The 18,264-nt window shown below is 30.2% G+C and overlaps 1 protein-coding gene across 1 annotated transcript in view; it reads right to left on the reverse strand.

The window, feature by feature from the left end:
* Positions 1-2,185: 2,185 nt before the first annotated feature.
* LOC140670393 (dynein axonemal heavy chain 12-like) overlaps positions 2,186-18,264 on the reverse strand; it is a 57,927-nt gene continuing 41,848 nt past the window's right edge. The window contains exons 8-13 of the mRNA XM_072900950.1: positions 16,952-17,332; positions 8,873-8,966; positions 5,159-5,313; positions 4,497-4,578; positions 4,293-4,442; positions 2,186-2,218 (exon numbers count right to left, since the gene is read on the reverse strand). Of these exons, the coding sequence (XP_072757051.1) occupies positions 2,186-2,218; positions 4,293-4,442; positions 4,497-4,578; positions 5,159-5,313; positions 8,873-8,966; positions 16,952-17,332 (895 nt within the window). The remainder of the gene's footprint in view (positions 2,219-4,292; positions 4,443-4,496; positions 4,579-5,158; positions 5,314-8,872; positions 8,967-16,951; positions 17,333-18,264) is intronic.

Consider the following 18,264-nt stretch of genomic DNA (forward strand, 5'->3'; position numbering starts at 1 on the left):
TAAAGTTCCGTGGAAGGAAGGAATCATGCAGTCGAAACGACGTAACCTCCAATAAATCAATAAAGTGTCACAATTGTGACGAAAGTGGACATATTAAAAGATATAAGAAATTACAAATTCAATAAGGACGCAACAACACTCAAGGTAATTCATTTCGAGGAGCCAGAAGTAGAAGAGGCACATTGAATCAAAGCAGTACATCTAGAGGAGGTGGAAACAATAATAACAGATTCAAGGATCATCAAAGTTAGAATCAATCACATACGAGGCACACTAACTACAATCAACAAAGGAGGAGAGAAGATTATGCAGAGACGAATAATACTCGAGAGGATAGTATATGTTTTGTAAGCAGTAGATAACGTAAAAACCATAAGTAATGAAAACATTCTATTTTTTGTTGATTCTGGATGTACTTATCAGTTAGTAAATGATAAAGAGTATTTTAGTGATTTTATGACATTGAATTACACCAATTAGAATAGCAGTTGCAAAAGACAAAGTTATTTAAAAGCAGTAGGTATAGGAAATATAAATGTTCAGAGTTATGTGAATGGCAATAGTATTAAATGTACAAATAAAAATGTTTTTTTGTCCCAAATTTAAGGAAATATCTATTATCTGTGAAAAAATTAGAAATGTTTAACATAAGCGTAGTATTTGAAGACAGTAAAGTAAAATTATTTGATAAAAGTAGATTGATTGGTTTACGTCTCAGAAGTAATCTATATGAAATATCTTTTAAGGTTATAAAAATTAATGTTTGAGCATTGACAAAAAGCATGAAAAACTCAAACTATAGCATAGAAGATATGGTTATATAAATTATTCAAATCTAGAAAAATTGATAAAAAATGATTTGGTAACTGGTTGATAAATTAAAGTTAAGTAAGGTAGAGTTTTGCGAGTCATGTGTAAATGGAAAAATGACAAAGTTACAGTTTGGTGCAAGAAAGAAAAGTAAAAATATATTAAAAGTAGTACATTTCGATGTCTGTGGTTCTATAGATCCAATATCACATGATGGTAATAAATATTTTGTCACGTTTATTGATGATTTTTCAAATTTTATTTGTGTTTACATGATAAAAAATAGAACTGATTTATATAGTTGTTTTAAAGAATATGCACAAATGGTACAAACTAGATTTAATAAACGAATATCGACTTTGCGTTGCAATAATGATAGACAATATGTTTCAAGTAACATGCTTCAATATTGTAAAGAAAATGGTTAGGTTTTTTATTGATTACACGATTCCATATATCCCGCAGCAAAACAGTAAAGCTGAACGTTTTAATCGTATTTTAGTAGAAAAATCAAGGTCAATGATAAATGATTCAGGAGTACCAAAAGGCTTTTGGAATGAAGCAATAAAAACAGCAGCATATACAATATTTTAAATCGAAGTCCAATCAATTACTCCCGCTGAATTATGATACAACAAGAAACCAAATGTTAAAAATTTGAGAATTTTACAATAGTATATTCACATGTGCCGTTCAGAAAGATTGAAAGATTGAAAAAAAATCAGAAAAATGTATTACGATGGGATACGTGAATAACGGTGTTAGATTATGGAATATTAAAAAGAAGACCATTCAAACTAGAAATGTAGTCTTTTAATGAAAATATGTTTTATTATAAACAGAATAAAGATAAAGTGTTAAATGAAAAGAAAGATAATAATGTAAAAATTAAAGTAATAAACGAAGATAATTACGAAAATAGAGATGATAGTACAAAATCAGAAATTGAGGATTTAGAGAATGAAGAATTAGAGACTGATAGGTTAGAAACTGAAGAATCAAAACATAGAAATGAAAAGACATGTAAAACTCCCAAGAAAGTTGATGTATTGAGATTGTTATTTTATGTTTAATGCCTTCCGTTTTAGTCCTAGGTGGCGTTGATTGTATAGTCACTGAACTGAGTTTACTTTCTAGTTAGTTTCTTTTTTACTTTACTTTGTGCTTAAAATTAATAAGTTAAGTTAGCTTTTTATATGTATGTAACACAACAATAAAAGAAAAGACATTAATTAATATGATGAGTATGAAATGTATATGGCGTTTGATGCTATGTCTTTTGTGGAAAATGTTCCTAATGATTATGATGAATTAACAAATAAAAGAGGTAAAAATCTATGGGAGGAAGCAATGAATAAAGAAATAGAATCCATAATTAAAGCGAACACATGGAAGTCAGTTGTTGAACCTAAAAATGTAGAGATATTAGATACAAAATGGGTATATACTTATAAATCATTTGAAAAGGAAAAAATAAATCAATATAAAGCTAGATTAGTTATAAGAGGATTTGCGCAAAAGAAAACATTTAACTATGATGAGTTATATTTATCTATAGCAAAAAAGTCGACTATAAGAACTTTGTTAGCTGTAGGAAATCAATTCAAATATTATTTTGTACAATTAGATGAAAACTGCATTTTTACATAGAAACTTAAAGACGTTTATATTTATCCACCAAAAGGTATAAATTATAAAACTGGCCATGTATTTAAATTAAACAAATCACTTTATGGGCTAAAACAATCATTTAATGTTGGAACAGTAGAATTAATATATTTTTATTAAGTCTAGATTTTCAAAGATTAGAAAATGACTATTGTTTATATTTTAAAACCCATCAAGTGGTTTACTTATTATTATATGTTGATGACAATATTAGCAAGTCCAAATTTAAAGTATATAGAATTCCATAAAGTAAATAAAATTAACTCAAGAATTTAATGTTAAAGAAAAAGGGGAACTTAAAAATTTTCTTGGATTAGAAATAGAGTATAATAGAATAAATGGTGTACTAAAGATTAACCAAAGACGATATGTGTTAGGAATTTTAAGAAGATTTAATTTTGAAAATTATAAAGAGTGTGTAACGCCTGTTGAATCAAAATTAAGTTTAACTAAGACTGAGAGTAAAAAAATAACAAATAAGCCAGTAAAAGAATTAATAAGTTGTTTAATGTATTTAATGTTAGGTTCTCGTCCAGATTTAAGTTTTGCAGTTAATTATTTTAGTAGATATCAGGATAAATATCCAAATACTGTATGGCAATATCTTAAAAGACTGTTGAGGTATTTAAAAGGAGTAGATTTAAGCTTAGTTTATATAAAAGAAGAAGAAAATCCCCTAAAATGTTAAGTAGACGCAGATTGGGGAGGTGATATACATGATCGGAAGTGTGTGTCTGGATTATTGATTAAAGTGTTTGATAATACGGTATCTTGGACTATTAAGAAACGAAATTGCATTGCATTATCAACGACTGAAGCTGAACTGGTAGCATTATGTAGTTCAGTTGTGGATGGACTTTGTTTTAAAAAATTATTGTTGGATTTTAATATAAAGATTGATAACTTTACAATTTTTGAAGATAACTAGGCATGTATATTTTTAATAAAAAATCTGGAAAATAATAAAAGAGTAAAACATATAGATCTGAAATTTAAATTTGTATGTGATAATGTGGAGTTATACAGTTACAATATATTAATGGCGTATATCAATAAGCAGATATTTTGACGAAAGGCTTACATATTTAGTAAAAATCGGAAAAGTTTAGGATTAAGGTAACTAGAGAGAGGATATCATTTACATGATGAAAATTAAATAAACCTTTAAGTTTATAAATTTAATCTTTAAGTTCATAAATTTATTAAGATTTTTTTTAAGAATGACATTAAGAGAGGGTGTTAAGATATAATGTCATTCTATATTATATCGTATTCTATGGTATTAACATGGTCGTCACTCTATGTTCTAATATACGTTCTATGACTACTGATGTATGGCGTGAGCTGAGCAGAGCACATGTATATGTGCAGTGTGAATTTTGTAAAGAAAATAAAGATAATATATGTATTTAATTTTGAAAATATTATACCTGTTTGATTGCTCTACCAAGATAGTTTACTAAAGATAACAAATTAAATCGGAATATTGTTACTTAAAGTATTTCGATTGCTAACAAACTTAATTACATAGAGCGATGACTTATAAATGTTCTATTGTACATGCACAAATAATTTGTGCATAATAAAAACTATTTAAACATAAAAATACATGTTAAAATACATATAAGTAATAAATAATAAAAATTAATAACATTCTCAACTCCATATTAGTGAAAATGGGAATAGAAAGACTTGAAGAATCAATACATCTATTGACTCTTTAAGTTTTTCTGTTCCCATTTTCACTAATTTGGAGTTGAAAACGTTATTAATTTTATTATCTAATTCATCAATTGAAGTCTAGACAAATTTACCTTCGTCCATTCATCAATTGTCGATTGCATGCGAAGAAGTAGTTCATAAAAGAATTTGACGTCGTTTTCGATGACTTTTATGAAAGCCGATCCTTGCATCGCCTGTATTTTAATTATATGCTCTTCTAACAGCATCAATATATCATCCAACTGTGTTAAAATCGGAACACGTGTGTCTTTGTATAGCATAGTAAAAAAAAATACGTTCTCCCAATCGGTTATCATTTTCGCAAGTGATTGCTCGTGCGCTAATTCCTTTGTCGCACCGCTACTAATTATCTCATATCTGTAACATATTATTAATTTTTTAAATTGTTTTTTTTACTTTGATATAATTAGTGTAATATATATAGTATAATATAACTAAAGTTTGAAAGTTATCATTTCTTGTGGTTGGCCTCTTCCTTCCAAGTATCTGATAGTGGTCGCCAATTAATCAAAAATAACAGTAATATAGATATTCAACACTGTTACAACTGAACAATATATCAAGTAGTCTATTGTGTGCGTACGTGGGTGCGTGCACGGGTGCGTGTACGTGTGCGTGCACATGAGTGCGCGTGCGTGTGTGTGTTGTAATTATTCCAAGTAACTCAATATTTGTCGCACTATCCACACTCTTCTTGGCGCAACTACTAGCAGATGTTTGGGCAGGAAAGCCAGTCTGTAAGTTGTATAAACTGTAATTTAAAATTTTGATGTTCTAATTAATTTTGATTATTAAAGGAATTATTTAAAGAATTTTAGTTATTATTAAAATATTATAATTTGCTTATAATTAAACATTATTATAAAATACATATTATCAAATATTATGTCAAAAATCATCTCAATATTAGAATCGTAAAGAACGTTAAGATTTTTACTTTTCTAAGTCTTCCATCAAGTTCATATTGATTATTTTTCTCAATGTTGTACCAGCATCAGGTGTCAAGTCGAATCCCGCTATGGTTGACATATTGTCCCAATGTAACTGTCGCATCGCTGGATTGCGAAAGATGGCTAATAACGCAACATATTGCTGTGTGACAAGAAGTTCAAATAAAAAAGCTGTTATATACAAAGAACTAACAATAAGTAAATAAATAACTAAGTTAATAAAAATAAATTTCTCATTTTTCTACTAAATTTCTTTTTATATACAGAGTAAGTTAAAAGTTTCCACTTTGAGTATTTAATTAATTTGTACGTAAAAAATCGAAACATGACAATTTTGTTTTCAAGGATAATATGTGCCTATAATAAATTTACTCTTACTTTATTCCATTCGTTAAGATTTCTTAAAAAATTTTACATAGCAATATAAAGATCAGTTTTGTAATAATTTAAAAGACTTTTAAAGGTTTACTTCACTTTTTTACAATTTGTTTTTTAAAATTGTGTGGATCTTTTTCAAAAAATCGCATGTGGAAGATTTAGATATTAAAAATTAAAAGTTTACAATTTAAAGAATAATTTATTTTATAAAATATATTTAATATGTTTTTATCAAATTTCATACAATAATTAAACCCTTGATCAAAATTTTATGTAACTTTTATAATATTTCAAGCATTATTTTTCATCACTTATTACTATTTCTACTTTTAATATAAATCTCACAAACATTTGCAACTTCTTTTCCGAGTTTTTATTTTATCAATCATCAAAGTTGAATAGAGATTCAAATATATATAAAGATGAACTCAGCGTAAAATATAATTAGTTATGATTGCTGTTTTATACAGGATTGGGAAAGTTACGTAGAAATATCGAGTATTGTACTTTTTCACTGAAACAGTAACTAGTTACAGATACAAATTATCAACTCTGTAACGAGGCACCTCCGGTTATTATTATCTCGTTATTCCCGACTGTCCATCCGTCGGAAGTCCACTGCCCGGCAAACACTGGCCGGGCAAAAGCAGAGGTGTGCGCCCTTTTTTAAGGCTTAATTCGCGACGGATCTCGGCGAGCGAGAAACTAAGTCCCGCTCGGGTACCGTCCGACCGTTTCTGGAAATACCCGAGCGTGCGACGCGGTCCCAACATAGACTTACAAGGGAACCTCGCGAAATTTCACGCAAAATTTCTGAAACTATTATTATGTGAAAATTTTGATGTAAAACACACACATACGCGCGCGCGCATGCACATATATTTTAAACATATAATAAAGTAAATTATTTTCTACATTTTTAATTTTTAATATTTAAAATTCACAAATGTACGAAATGTATGATTTCTCCAACCTATTCAAATTGAAAAAATAAACACAATTGTAAAAAAATCAACAGCTTTTTAAAACGATGTGTTAACCATATTACCATTTAAAATTTTGAAGTAGCTATCTCAATGAAAAGGATGAAATATAGCACGAACTTTATCATGTCTCCTTCAAAAACAAAGTTGTCATGTATAGTATTTTTTTGTACAAATTAGTTGATTATAATATAAATCAGATACTAATAATATCAAGGAGAAACGCGATATATCCGCAAAAACTTAAGTTTTTTTTCTTTTAATGAAAGGTCTGAAAATGGACCGAAACATTCAAATAAACTCGTAAAAAAAAAAAAAAAAAAAACAAAGCGGTTTGTAAATGGGAATGTAGGCAATCTTTTCTGCCTAAACTATTCCATTTCTATCGGAATTAAAATAAATTCAATTGAATATTAATAAATAAATATTTTTCTAAATTACTACAATATTAATATAATTATAGTTTGACTATATTATGTATATTTCTTTTTTCGTTTTATTAAATTAAAAGAAAATTTTTTTAGGTAAAAATTTTAAATAAAATTGAAAATAGTAAACATTTTTTTCAATTTTTGACTCATCACAAATAAATTTCGAATAACAAGAATATATTTCAAATATTGAATAAGTTTTTCATAATATTAAATTTTCTTATTTAACTTTTATGTAAAAGGTTCAAGATTTTAATGTTAGCTACTTTTATTCAAATATAATTATTTTTAGACAGAGAAAATTTTTGACAGAGAGAATTTCTATAATAAAAGATTAATTTTTGAGATGATATTTATACAAAGACAAACAGTATAAACTTGCTAACAGATACAGAATGCCTAAACTCTACATACATAAACATTATAGACAAATTGCCAAAAATGCTAACTAACCTGAAAGTCATATGTTCTGTTATTCTTTGCCATTTTCTATATATATAACAGATATAACAGTTGACTTATTTCCATTATTATAAAATCAGTTTATCGTTAAACATTTTAACATTTAAGAAATATCTTTAGTAAAACATTTTTGGACTAATATGTAAGTTACACTATAATACAGTGTTTTTAAAAAATGTCTAATAATTAGTGAAATTGTAAGTTGATTTTTACTTATTCCAATACAGGTTTCCAACTTTTTTGTCACTTCTTGGCTTACCAACCAAAGGAAGAACACATTAACTTATCAATTTCATCTAATCTTATTTCATGTTTATTTTTAATTTAACGACTACATAATGATTTTTGACATTTTTCGAATTATTTATACGACTCTTTGCGTCTTCACTTATTAACACATTATGTATAATTGTATTGTTTCGAAATCTTTGTATGTCTCGTTAGATTTGTACTTTTTGCACTGAAGAAGGTCATAAAGTTGACCAGAATGTACATGCTATTTTAATAGATAAATTTGATACATAAAATAAATACTTGCGCATCAATTATAGCATTTTGCTCTTATTCGCCAATTTTGTAAGTTAATTTTTTATATCTTTTAAAAGCTTATATTAAATTCTATAATTATTTTTGCAATAATTTCCATTAATTAAAAATAATTACTCTTATTTATGGTTTTTGAATTACATTATTAAATAAAATAAAGGTAAAAATATTTTTAAAAATATAATAATATAACTTGCACAAAATTATATCAATATTGAGATAGTAAGGGCATTTGATGCTTTTACTACTTATATATGATATGTTGGATAATATCTGATGATTAAAATCAGATTAAAGAGTAATGACAAATTTGGCTCATTTTTTGAACCTCGAATTTCAAACTTTTTTTCAAGCCAAATAGTACTATTAGATGAAACATTAATCCTAGTAAAATTTTAAGATGAGCATAGGCACGGTCCCGGAGATACAAGGGGATGAAATAAATTATTTATTTTAAATATATAAGTACTATTATACAGGATGTCCGGTAATAATCGCCCCACCTTTCTAGGACAGATAGAGCAGGTTAAACTGAACATAAAAGTCCTCTACCATTTTGCGATTTGCGCAATAATTATTAAAAACGCTCAGCGTATGAGCGCGCGCCGTATATAGCACTCAGCGTATGCTGAGCGTTTTTAATTAATATTTTAATAATTATTGCGCAAATCGCAAAATGGTAGAGGACTTTTATGTTCAGTTTGATCTGTTCTATCTGTCTTAGAGAGATGGGCGATTATTACCGGACACCCTGTAGGTAACAGTTAAAAATTATAGAACTTATTTTAAAATTTTGTTTTTGAAAAAAATTGTTTAAAAAAAACTTTCTTTGTCAAAATTTTCAAACTTTATTTTTAAGTATATTAAAAACTTTTTTGTATTACTTTAATATTAGGAGCACCTTAAACCATTTTACATCTTCTGCCAATTGATGACATAATTTTAAAGGCGCCGGTTGTTGAAATGGGTCGGGGTCATCTACTAATCCTGCAAAACTAATAAGAAATAAATATATGATACACATTTCTCAATAATTTTGTTTATTATTATAAGACAAAAATAGTCAGCTAAGTGTTAAAGCGCAATAAAACTAATAAGAGAACCTTGGGAACTCGGAAATTCTGATTTTAATAAAACTTTGTACACATGCAAAGGAGATAAATAGATAAATTTAGAAATTTTTAGTTGCGGCGGAAAAACATTTTTAAATGGATCACCCTTCATATATAAAGTATTACGTCCAGACCTGGAGAAGGATGAATCAAAGGAAGAGCGGAACAGTAAGATAATTCTCGAGACCATATGAGTCAGGATATAGGTCTCGAGTCGAACGAATTATTAGGTCAGAAAAACAGGTCAACGATAATAAATCGCTCTGAGTTGTTATTTTCTGACATTTGTTCGAAAATAACAGCTCCTTCAACCGGTCCTTCTTGGTAAAGGAATCTAATCCTTGTTATGCAGGATAGGATCAAGTGCGATTTTTCAGTTGGTATGAGAGAGAAATTATGAAGTAAATGCTTTTTTTAGTTTTTTATAAATTTATTCATGATGATCATTTAGAGAGATTACATATAATTGGTTTTTAATTTGCTTATAATTTTGATATATATATATGTATATATATATAATTATAGCTAGCCAGTGTGTGTAAGTATGTGGCAATTGCGAGTTTTAGATAAGTTTGGAGGACGTCAACTAGAATAGAGAAGAAAGTGAGACTTTACTATTAAATTTTAAATTCTGGTTCATAGTTTACAATGATTTATTAGAATAAAAAAATGTGTAGGTGTATTAAGAAGTGGATTCAATATTCATTGAAAACGTTATTACATGATTCCTTTCTTCAGCTGAGTTTTAAGATTAATCGCCTACACAACGACAATCATTAGGGCATCCTGATTTAACGACTCTCGCGGAATCGCGATAATAACCAAGCGCAATAACAACTTATTATTATAAAAAACAGAAAAGGACAGTATGACTCTAATCTATTGGGGAATTATAATAACGTATTTAATACTAAGTCTTCTCACAAAACCATGAATCACATCTTGAACAATAAAAACAACAAATTTTCATATGACTTCCAAATGCAACGGAAGCACAAAAACAGAAAACGGGTTCCTGACAATATTAGAAGAATTTCTAATCAGAACCGATAGAATTATCAGCAAAAACTATAAAAGATAACGTGACTCAGAGTCACATGTCACAAAATAATCTTACTCCCAAAAACTATAAAAGAGAGATTTTCGAGAGAAGAGGAGCACAAGAGTTCTCTCAAAAATTTATCAGTCTTCTTTAAGACCGTAACCCGGTGAAAGTCATCAGTCACCAGTCACTACTCACAAGTCATTCACCAGTAATTCACAAGTCACTCAGTGGAAGTCAGCCAATGAAAACCAATTGCTCAGCTAGTGAAAACCTGTCAGTGAACAACCTCAGACGAATGCTTGGACGGCGCAACTTGGACTTTAATACGATCACGGAGGATTTCGCAACCATAACTTTCGGCCTTGACCTAACTAGCGGTTGCTAATAACAATCCTGTCGAACCCCGATCACAACATTTACGAATTTGTCACTTAACTCTCGGCTAGAGTCAGCATCAGCGAAACAAAAACTTCAACCTTCATTGGCTCACCCTCTCGAACGGCCACAATAGACTGACTCTTCCTGCTAATTCTCCAAAGCTCTAAGATCCAGTTAAGGTAGAAAGTCGACTCTTAATCATTCTGGTTTATTTTCTTTACTCTCGAACATATTCTTATTTCTCTTAATTATTGCGAATTACGTATTGAGAAGAACTTCAATAATAAATTTAATATTTTTGAGATGGAAAACTAGATGTGATATGAAAAAAGCTCTATCGACTAAATTCATAATCATACTTCTCTTTTGACAATCAGGATGTTGTGAAAGGAAATTCAAATATCTGGAAAAGGTTGGTTTATGATACCAGTCAAAGATGAATGAATTCATATTTCGCATTATGGTAACTTCAAGAAAATTGATAGCGTTATCAGATTCCGTTTCTAGAGTAAACTGTAACCTCGGTAAAAGGAATTAAATATTGTCCTAGTATGTTCAATAAGATGAAGAGGAGCAGCCATTATAATATCGTCTATATATCTGAAATAAAACGGAGGAGTGAACTTGATGGTTTGAAGCGCTTTCGGTTCTAAATCTTGCAAAACGATGTCTGCGATAATAAAGAAGAAGGGGGACCCCATAGGCGTGCCGAACAATTACCGATAAATAACTTGATTGAACGTGAAATAAAATCAAGCACAAATTTAACACACGTTAGAAATTCTGATTGTGGAATCTCAGTATTATTACTAATATGTATTCATCTGTTAGAGACACTTTCAATGGCGAGATCAATGGCTATATTAATAAAAAGAGCCACCACATCAAGTGAAACAAGTTTGCAATTATTGTCCATCTCAATATTATGTAATCTATTCACCATATCAAAACTATTCTCTACATGTTTCAAAGCCTTTGGAAAACTTTTCACCATAATTTTGTGTAAAAATGACGCTATATTGTAAAGTGGTCTATTAACTGATGACACTATAATTCTGTATGGACAATTCGGTTTGTGTACCTTCGACAGCTCATACGCCCTAGGTAGAAATCTCTCACTGTATAATAGATGGCGGTATGAAATAAATTATTGTTATATAATACAATGTATCCCCGGCTGATTATCCGCCGGAAATCTCTGGTGAACCAATCGGGCAAAGGCACAGACGCACGATGTTCTTTTTAATCTTTAAAAAATATTTCTTTCTAGAATTAAATATTAAAAGAAATAATAATAGATTAACCTTAGATTGGTTCCACAACAATACTTTCTCTGGGAGGTATTTGTCCTTCCTTTCAGGTTACCCATTACGTCATAAGATTGGAACAATTTACAGTTTAGTTGCTAAAGCGACACTTCTGTCACATCTTCGGCATCATGAAAAAAATATAATTTTTTGTATCAACATTAATAGAGAATAAATATCCGTTACCGGTCATTTTTAAATATATTAAGATAAGACTAAAAAAACTATTAGCCACAAAATTAAACAATAAAACATTAGGGACATTGGTGAGGGACAATGTAATGAAAAGAGAAGAAAAAAACAAAAAGTTTATAGGGTTCCTGTATATAAAAGGCCTTTCGGAATTTGTCAGCATAGCGTTCAGAGAGACTGAGTTCTCCGCTGGTAATAAATGTTTCAATCATCTGACCGGCATAATAAAGAGACACAAAGGTACCACTTTTTTACGGACAACAACAATGTTATTTGCAAAATTAATTGCAAAAATTGTGATGCGAGTTACGTTGGTCAGACGAAGAGAAAGTTGAAGACCAGGATTAAAGAACACATTGCTGAGATCACATTGCTGAGATTGAACACAATGTTGAGATCTTAGATTCTGAAACAAATTACGTTAAAAGGATTATCTCAGAGACTATTTTTATTAAACTACAAAAGAATGCTCTAAACACTGTAGAGGATACGAACTCTTTAAACGAACAGTATTTTCTGTTATTTATGACTTTAACTGGCAATAAACAATGTTATGACTCACATATATTTTTATAATTAGACATATATCATTAGTTTTAATTTGCGCATTGACTAGTGACTATGAAACAGTCGAAAAATTTTTCATTTTTTCGACTGACCATCATGGGCTTGAAACATGCAACATTTTACTTTTGTAAGTCCATTAAGAGTTCAAATATTGTCAAATTTTAGTGCATGTATGATTACATTGTTATACTTTATTATAGATTAAGGATTTAATATAAGGGGCTGAAGAGGCATCAGTAGTGCCGAAACGTACATATTTACATGTAATTATTGAAAAAATATAGCACGTTCTATCCAAAAAACAGTTGCTCGGTTTAGCCTTCATTGACATTCTTAATTTAAAATATTTATAAACGGTCATTGTTATGACCCGTAGCGGAAATGACTGTCGCTATCATTAAATCTTGGTTTCGTCGAACTGATCCCTAAAGAATAAGCAATATCAAAAACTGGCCAGAACTTCATTCAGTTAAACAGCTATGTTAATTCCTTGGAATGGCTTTATTGTACTGGTCACAATCCTTGACTCTTGACCAGATTATCGCATCAAAAATGAACAATTGCACCAGCACAGTTTTAATGAGCTGCCAATCGAAACACAATGGAAACGCTAAACTGCGAGAACAATAGACAAGCATCATCCACTGATTCCGCTATGCATTGACCAGACACCTCGGTATCGCGAAGATCATAACATGCGTTTTAGAAAAATACTATTAGCTTAGTATATCCTGTGAAATCGCAACCTATGTATGGACATGCCAAAATTACTTGGCATAAATTCAGGAAATACTATTCTGCCAGGACGCTGCATGCCGTCAATGTCACTGGCCTTTGTAAACAAGTGATCGACTTCGTCGGTCTACAAGGCCCCGATAGACACACCTGGTTATAAATTATGCAGGACCAGTTCACAAAGCGAGTGAAACTCCTGTGACAAACGATCGCAAAAACATTGTAAAAGCACTAACGTACCATCTTGCTACTTGATATTGTCAATTAACAGAACGCAACTAAAAGACGTCCACACATACTTACACTCCACATTGTAAGTCGAGCGGACAAACCCACGAGCGAAACATTGCTCAGCTAATAATACGTAAAGAAGGATCATTGTGACTAGAATAAAAATTTACTTGCGCTGCAGTATGCATACAATATCGCCGTACTAACACTACGAGATCTACACGAGCCTATCTGAATCATGAGAATTCGCCTACTCGCGTCTGCCGCTAATAACCGAACTCGGTTCTGCTGTACATTTCTGAACCGCATCGAACTACCGAATAATCCTAAGAGTGTTAATTAACCAAACTATTATTTAGCTCTGACAACTTGAGCACAGTAATTGACCTAACCGCCGTGGGTTCGATCAAACATTACCAAATGCAACAATTAGTATTATAAAGGGAATCGTTTTCTTAATCACCAGTTCACTACCAAATTCATTTGATAATAGTATATTGCTAAACATTTCGCAGCTTTGATCAAATGTGCGTACAGAAAAACAAAACTGTTAACATTCTTTACCAAGTTTTCTCGGTTATTGGCAATCTTATCCGATCTCACATATCGGAGAGAATACGTTAAGATAATATCTTTGCTTCCAATAAGCTTCTTTGTAATCTGACTTGCAACTTCTCATATTTTAATATCCCTTACGTGCCTAAAATTTCCGAACAATTCAGACATTTGATCCGTAATCTTGACGTAAGAATGTCTTGCACAGGGATGAATAAGTTGCGTTCGTTTATCCATGTTAATAAGAACACTTTGTTGAAAGATTATCATAATAATGTGGTTTCTAAAATTTCATGTAATAATTGTGACACCACATATGTTGGTCAAACAAGTAGATTTTTAAAACGCGAATCAAAGAATACGAAAACCACATTAATAGAAATATTACGCAAAAATCTGTTGTTACGGACCACAGACTGATTAATCATGAATTTGATTGGAATAATATTGAAATCTTAGATGAAGAGTTTTATCTAAAAAAAGACTTGTATCAGAGATATTATTTATCAGTCAAAAAAATGATTTGAATCGATAAGAAGACATCCAATTTTTACATCAAGCACATTTATTGTAGAAAATGTGCCTCAATTTTAAAAATTTTCGTGACTCATTTGTTATTTTCCCTCTCTGTGAGGATCAAGTTTTATTATTGACAACTGATGGACAGCTTCTTGATCATTGTTTGTTTACTTTTGTGTGTCCGACACGATGTGAGACGGTTGTGTGCGCTTTGTCTCGCGTGTGCGTTGTTTGCGATAGATCTCCTTTCGGTTTTGTATTTCTAAAATTTAAATAGTTATGAATTATAAAAAAGACAATTTCTTTTCTATAATTTTTTTTTAAATATATGGATTGTTTTTCTTTTGTTTCTCTCTGAAAGTTTATGGATTATTTTTTTCCATAAGATTTTTTAAGTTATGGATTGTGGTTTTTATAAAAGTTTATAGATTTTTTATAATAGAAAAAAAAATTTGAATTATCTGAAATTATTGTTCATTTATTTAATCCAAAATATACGCAAAACTAAACAATTCGTAAGAAAAAAATAATAAAAATATGTCATATTGACCCTTCCAAACAATTCAACTTTTTAGGATGGGAGTCTATTGACCATGTCGCCAATTGGCCAGTTTAAAATGAGGTTCTCTGATTGGTCAATTGTTGCTGATGACCCTAGGCATCGGTTGATATAAGTGGCTGTGGTCAATCGTAACTTGGTCAAACAGGATGCTCCCATTTTTTATAATGTACAAAGTTACAGTAATTTTTTTCGCGTAGTATGGAACTTCTATTTAAAGCAATAAAGACTAGAAGGCTCACAAATTAAAATTACAGAAAAACATGAAAGGCATGTAAAACCAAGCGCCAGATAAAGGAGCGCAAATAAAAACAACGTTTTGTAGTAAAACAAGCAAACTTTATTTTCAGACGTTTTGATCTATTTTTAGATCATTTTTAGTGATAAAAAGAATTATCTAGAGTATTACAAAGGCGCCCATGCTTTCGCAATTACATCAAATTATAACGCTGAGTTCCCCAATGGTTCACACTATATAATTAAAAGTAATAGTGCTTGCTCAAATGCACTCTCTAGGTCAATATCATAATGGCGAGAACAAAGAAAAAGAAAAAAGAAGAACAAACCAAAAAGAGACTCATCACAAACTGTGAGCAACGCGAGACAAGACGCACGCGACCGTCTCACGACGTGTCAAACGCACAAGTAAACATACAATGATCCGAGAGCCGTTCATTAATCGTCAATAATAAACTCAGCCCTCAAAGAGAGGGGAATAACAAATGAGTCAAGGTCTAGATTCTAAAGTTGAGGCATCTGTTCTACAATAGATATGTATGCCTGGTTCAAAAACTCCGTATCTCCTTGTCGATTCAAACCATTCTTTTAATGTTTGATAAACAAGATCTCTGATGCAAGTCTCTTTTTCAGATAGGGCTCTTCATCCAAGATATCAACGTTATCCCAATCAAATATATGGTTATTCAACCTGTGATCCGTAATAACAGATTTTTGCGTGGAATTTCTATTAATGTGGTTTTTATGTTCTTTAATTCGCGTTTTCAAAATTCTACTTGTTTGACCCACGTATGTGGCATCACAATAACTTTTTTTATCACTGAAGATGATCCAAAAATGGGTCATCTTCAGGCACAACAATATGTAGTAGTGTCCGTGTAAATACAAACACCGACATATTAAGCATACGGATACGATTGTTGAAAGATAATGGCAGAACGAGAATCGACAATAATGATTTTTCAAGATCTGCTGACTTTACTTACGCTTGGGAAATAAAATCGACACTTTTTAATATCTTTCTTTTTCAAAATAGAGACATGTTAAAATAATTTCGAAATTAGAATTATATTCAGTGTCAAAATAACTATAAGAAATGATTATTCTTATTTAGTATATAAAAAAAATTATTTTTTGTCAAATTGTGTTACTAAAATTATCATGTTAGTTTCTTTATTTAAAAATTCTGAAATTAATTAAACTGATTTTTTTAAAACAAAAATATCGAGTGTGACAGTGCTGTAACGTTTTAAATTCTCTAGCAATCTGAAGTTAATTTTTTAAAGTTAAAAAACATGATTAAGAATAAAAAATTTTATAGAAAATATACCACATGAAAATAGTAAGACATTGTTTTTAAGTAAATTATTTCTAATTTAATAAATTTACAATTTAAAATTTTTATTTATGCAAATATTTAATGTTACAAATTCAAAATTTACAAAAAGCAATAATTTTATTCGAAATTTTATTAGTTTGAGAAAAAATCGATTTTAAATTATTTCAAAATGTTTAAAAAGAGATTATTTAAATTTTATATTACCTGTATGGATAATTGATTGCAATTTGCATTTTGATTCGTGTCTTATACTGTTTATTGGTTTTGGTGAAATCGATTAGATATTGATTGAGCTTGTCCTCAATATACTGAACATTAAGATATTCAAAGGGACCGTCTAACCAAACTCCGCGATCCCTTTGCCACTGATAACTTCGATAGATCAGAGCATAAAACGGTAAAATATTTTCTTTCAATTCCTTAATACGTGGATAAGTGGATAACGGAAATTGAAATAATGCTTCCTCGGCGTTTATCCATTCGGCTTTTTGTTCCATACGTTTCAACTGGCGCACTATCTTTCGCATGTCTTCAATGTATTCCTTTATTCGTTCGGCATTATCCATATCGTTCATTACAATTAACCTAGAAATTATTATAATTAAATTAAATAATTATTTAATTTAAATTCCTTAAACACACACACACACACATACACGCGCGCGCGCACGCACGCACACACACACACACACACACACACACACACACACACACACACATGTACATGCACATGCACACGCACACACGCACGCACGCACACGCACACGCACACACACACACACCAGTAGTGCATAATAATGTATAACTTTAAAGAAAAATTAATTTTTCTTGAAACTAGATAATTTGTATGATAGAAAAAAACAAATTTTTCTTGATATACAATATCAAGTGATTAAATAAATCTTACAAGATTTATTAATAATAAAGCTCTTGTATCTTCATAAAATATATCAGCTAGTAAAGTATTGCTGAATCGAGAATCAAATGTGAATTTTCCGCCTGCTGAATGACTGTTTCACAAAGACTTCTATATAATCTAGTAGACCGTTAACATCCTTTGTTCTTTATATATAAACAAATCTCTTATGTATAATTTCATATAAACATTCTACGGAATTATCGGTGTTTTCAAGATCTTTAAAGAAAGCAGGAATGATCAATAAAACACAGATTTCTTTAGTTTTTTGATTATTATTTACTTTAACGGATACCTCGCCGATGACCTTGACCTTGATATATATATATATATATATATATATTATAGAGAGGAAAGTACTGATCAACTTTTCCTAATAACTTAAATGGCGTTCTCTTATACTTTCCGAGATATTTAATGGTAAATGTTTCCTTATAGGGAACCACCCCAATGACCTTGATATATGTTGTAGAGGGTACACTCCTAACAAGGAAAGGGTTGGACGTGTCCCCCTCCGATTTTAACTAGTTTTGAATATGTTGTAGTCTAGGTCACATAGGTCAAATAGGAGACACATATTTTTTTATATGTGCTCTTATGG

The sequence above is a fragment of the Anoplolepis gracilipes genome, chromosome 10 (genome assembly GCF_047496725.1).
Source record: "Anoplolepis gracilipes chromosome 10, ASM4749672v1, whole genome shotgun sequence".
Taxonomy (NCBI): Eukaryota; Metazoa; Arthropoda; class Insecta; order Hymenoptera; family Formicidae; genus Anoplolepis; species Anoplolepis gracilipes.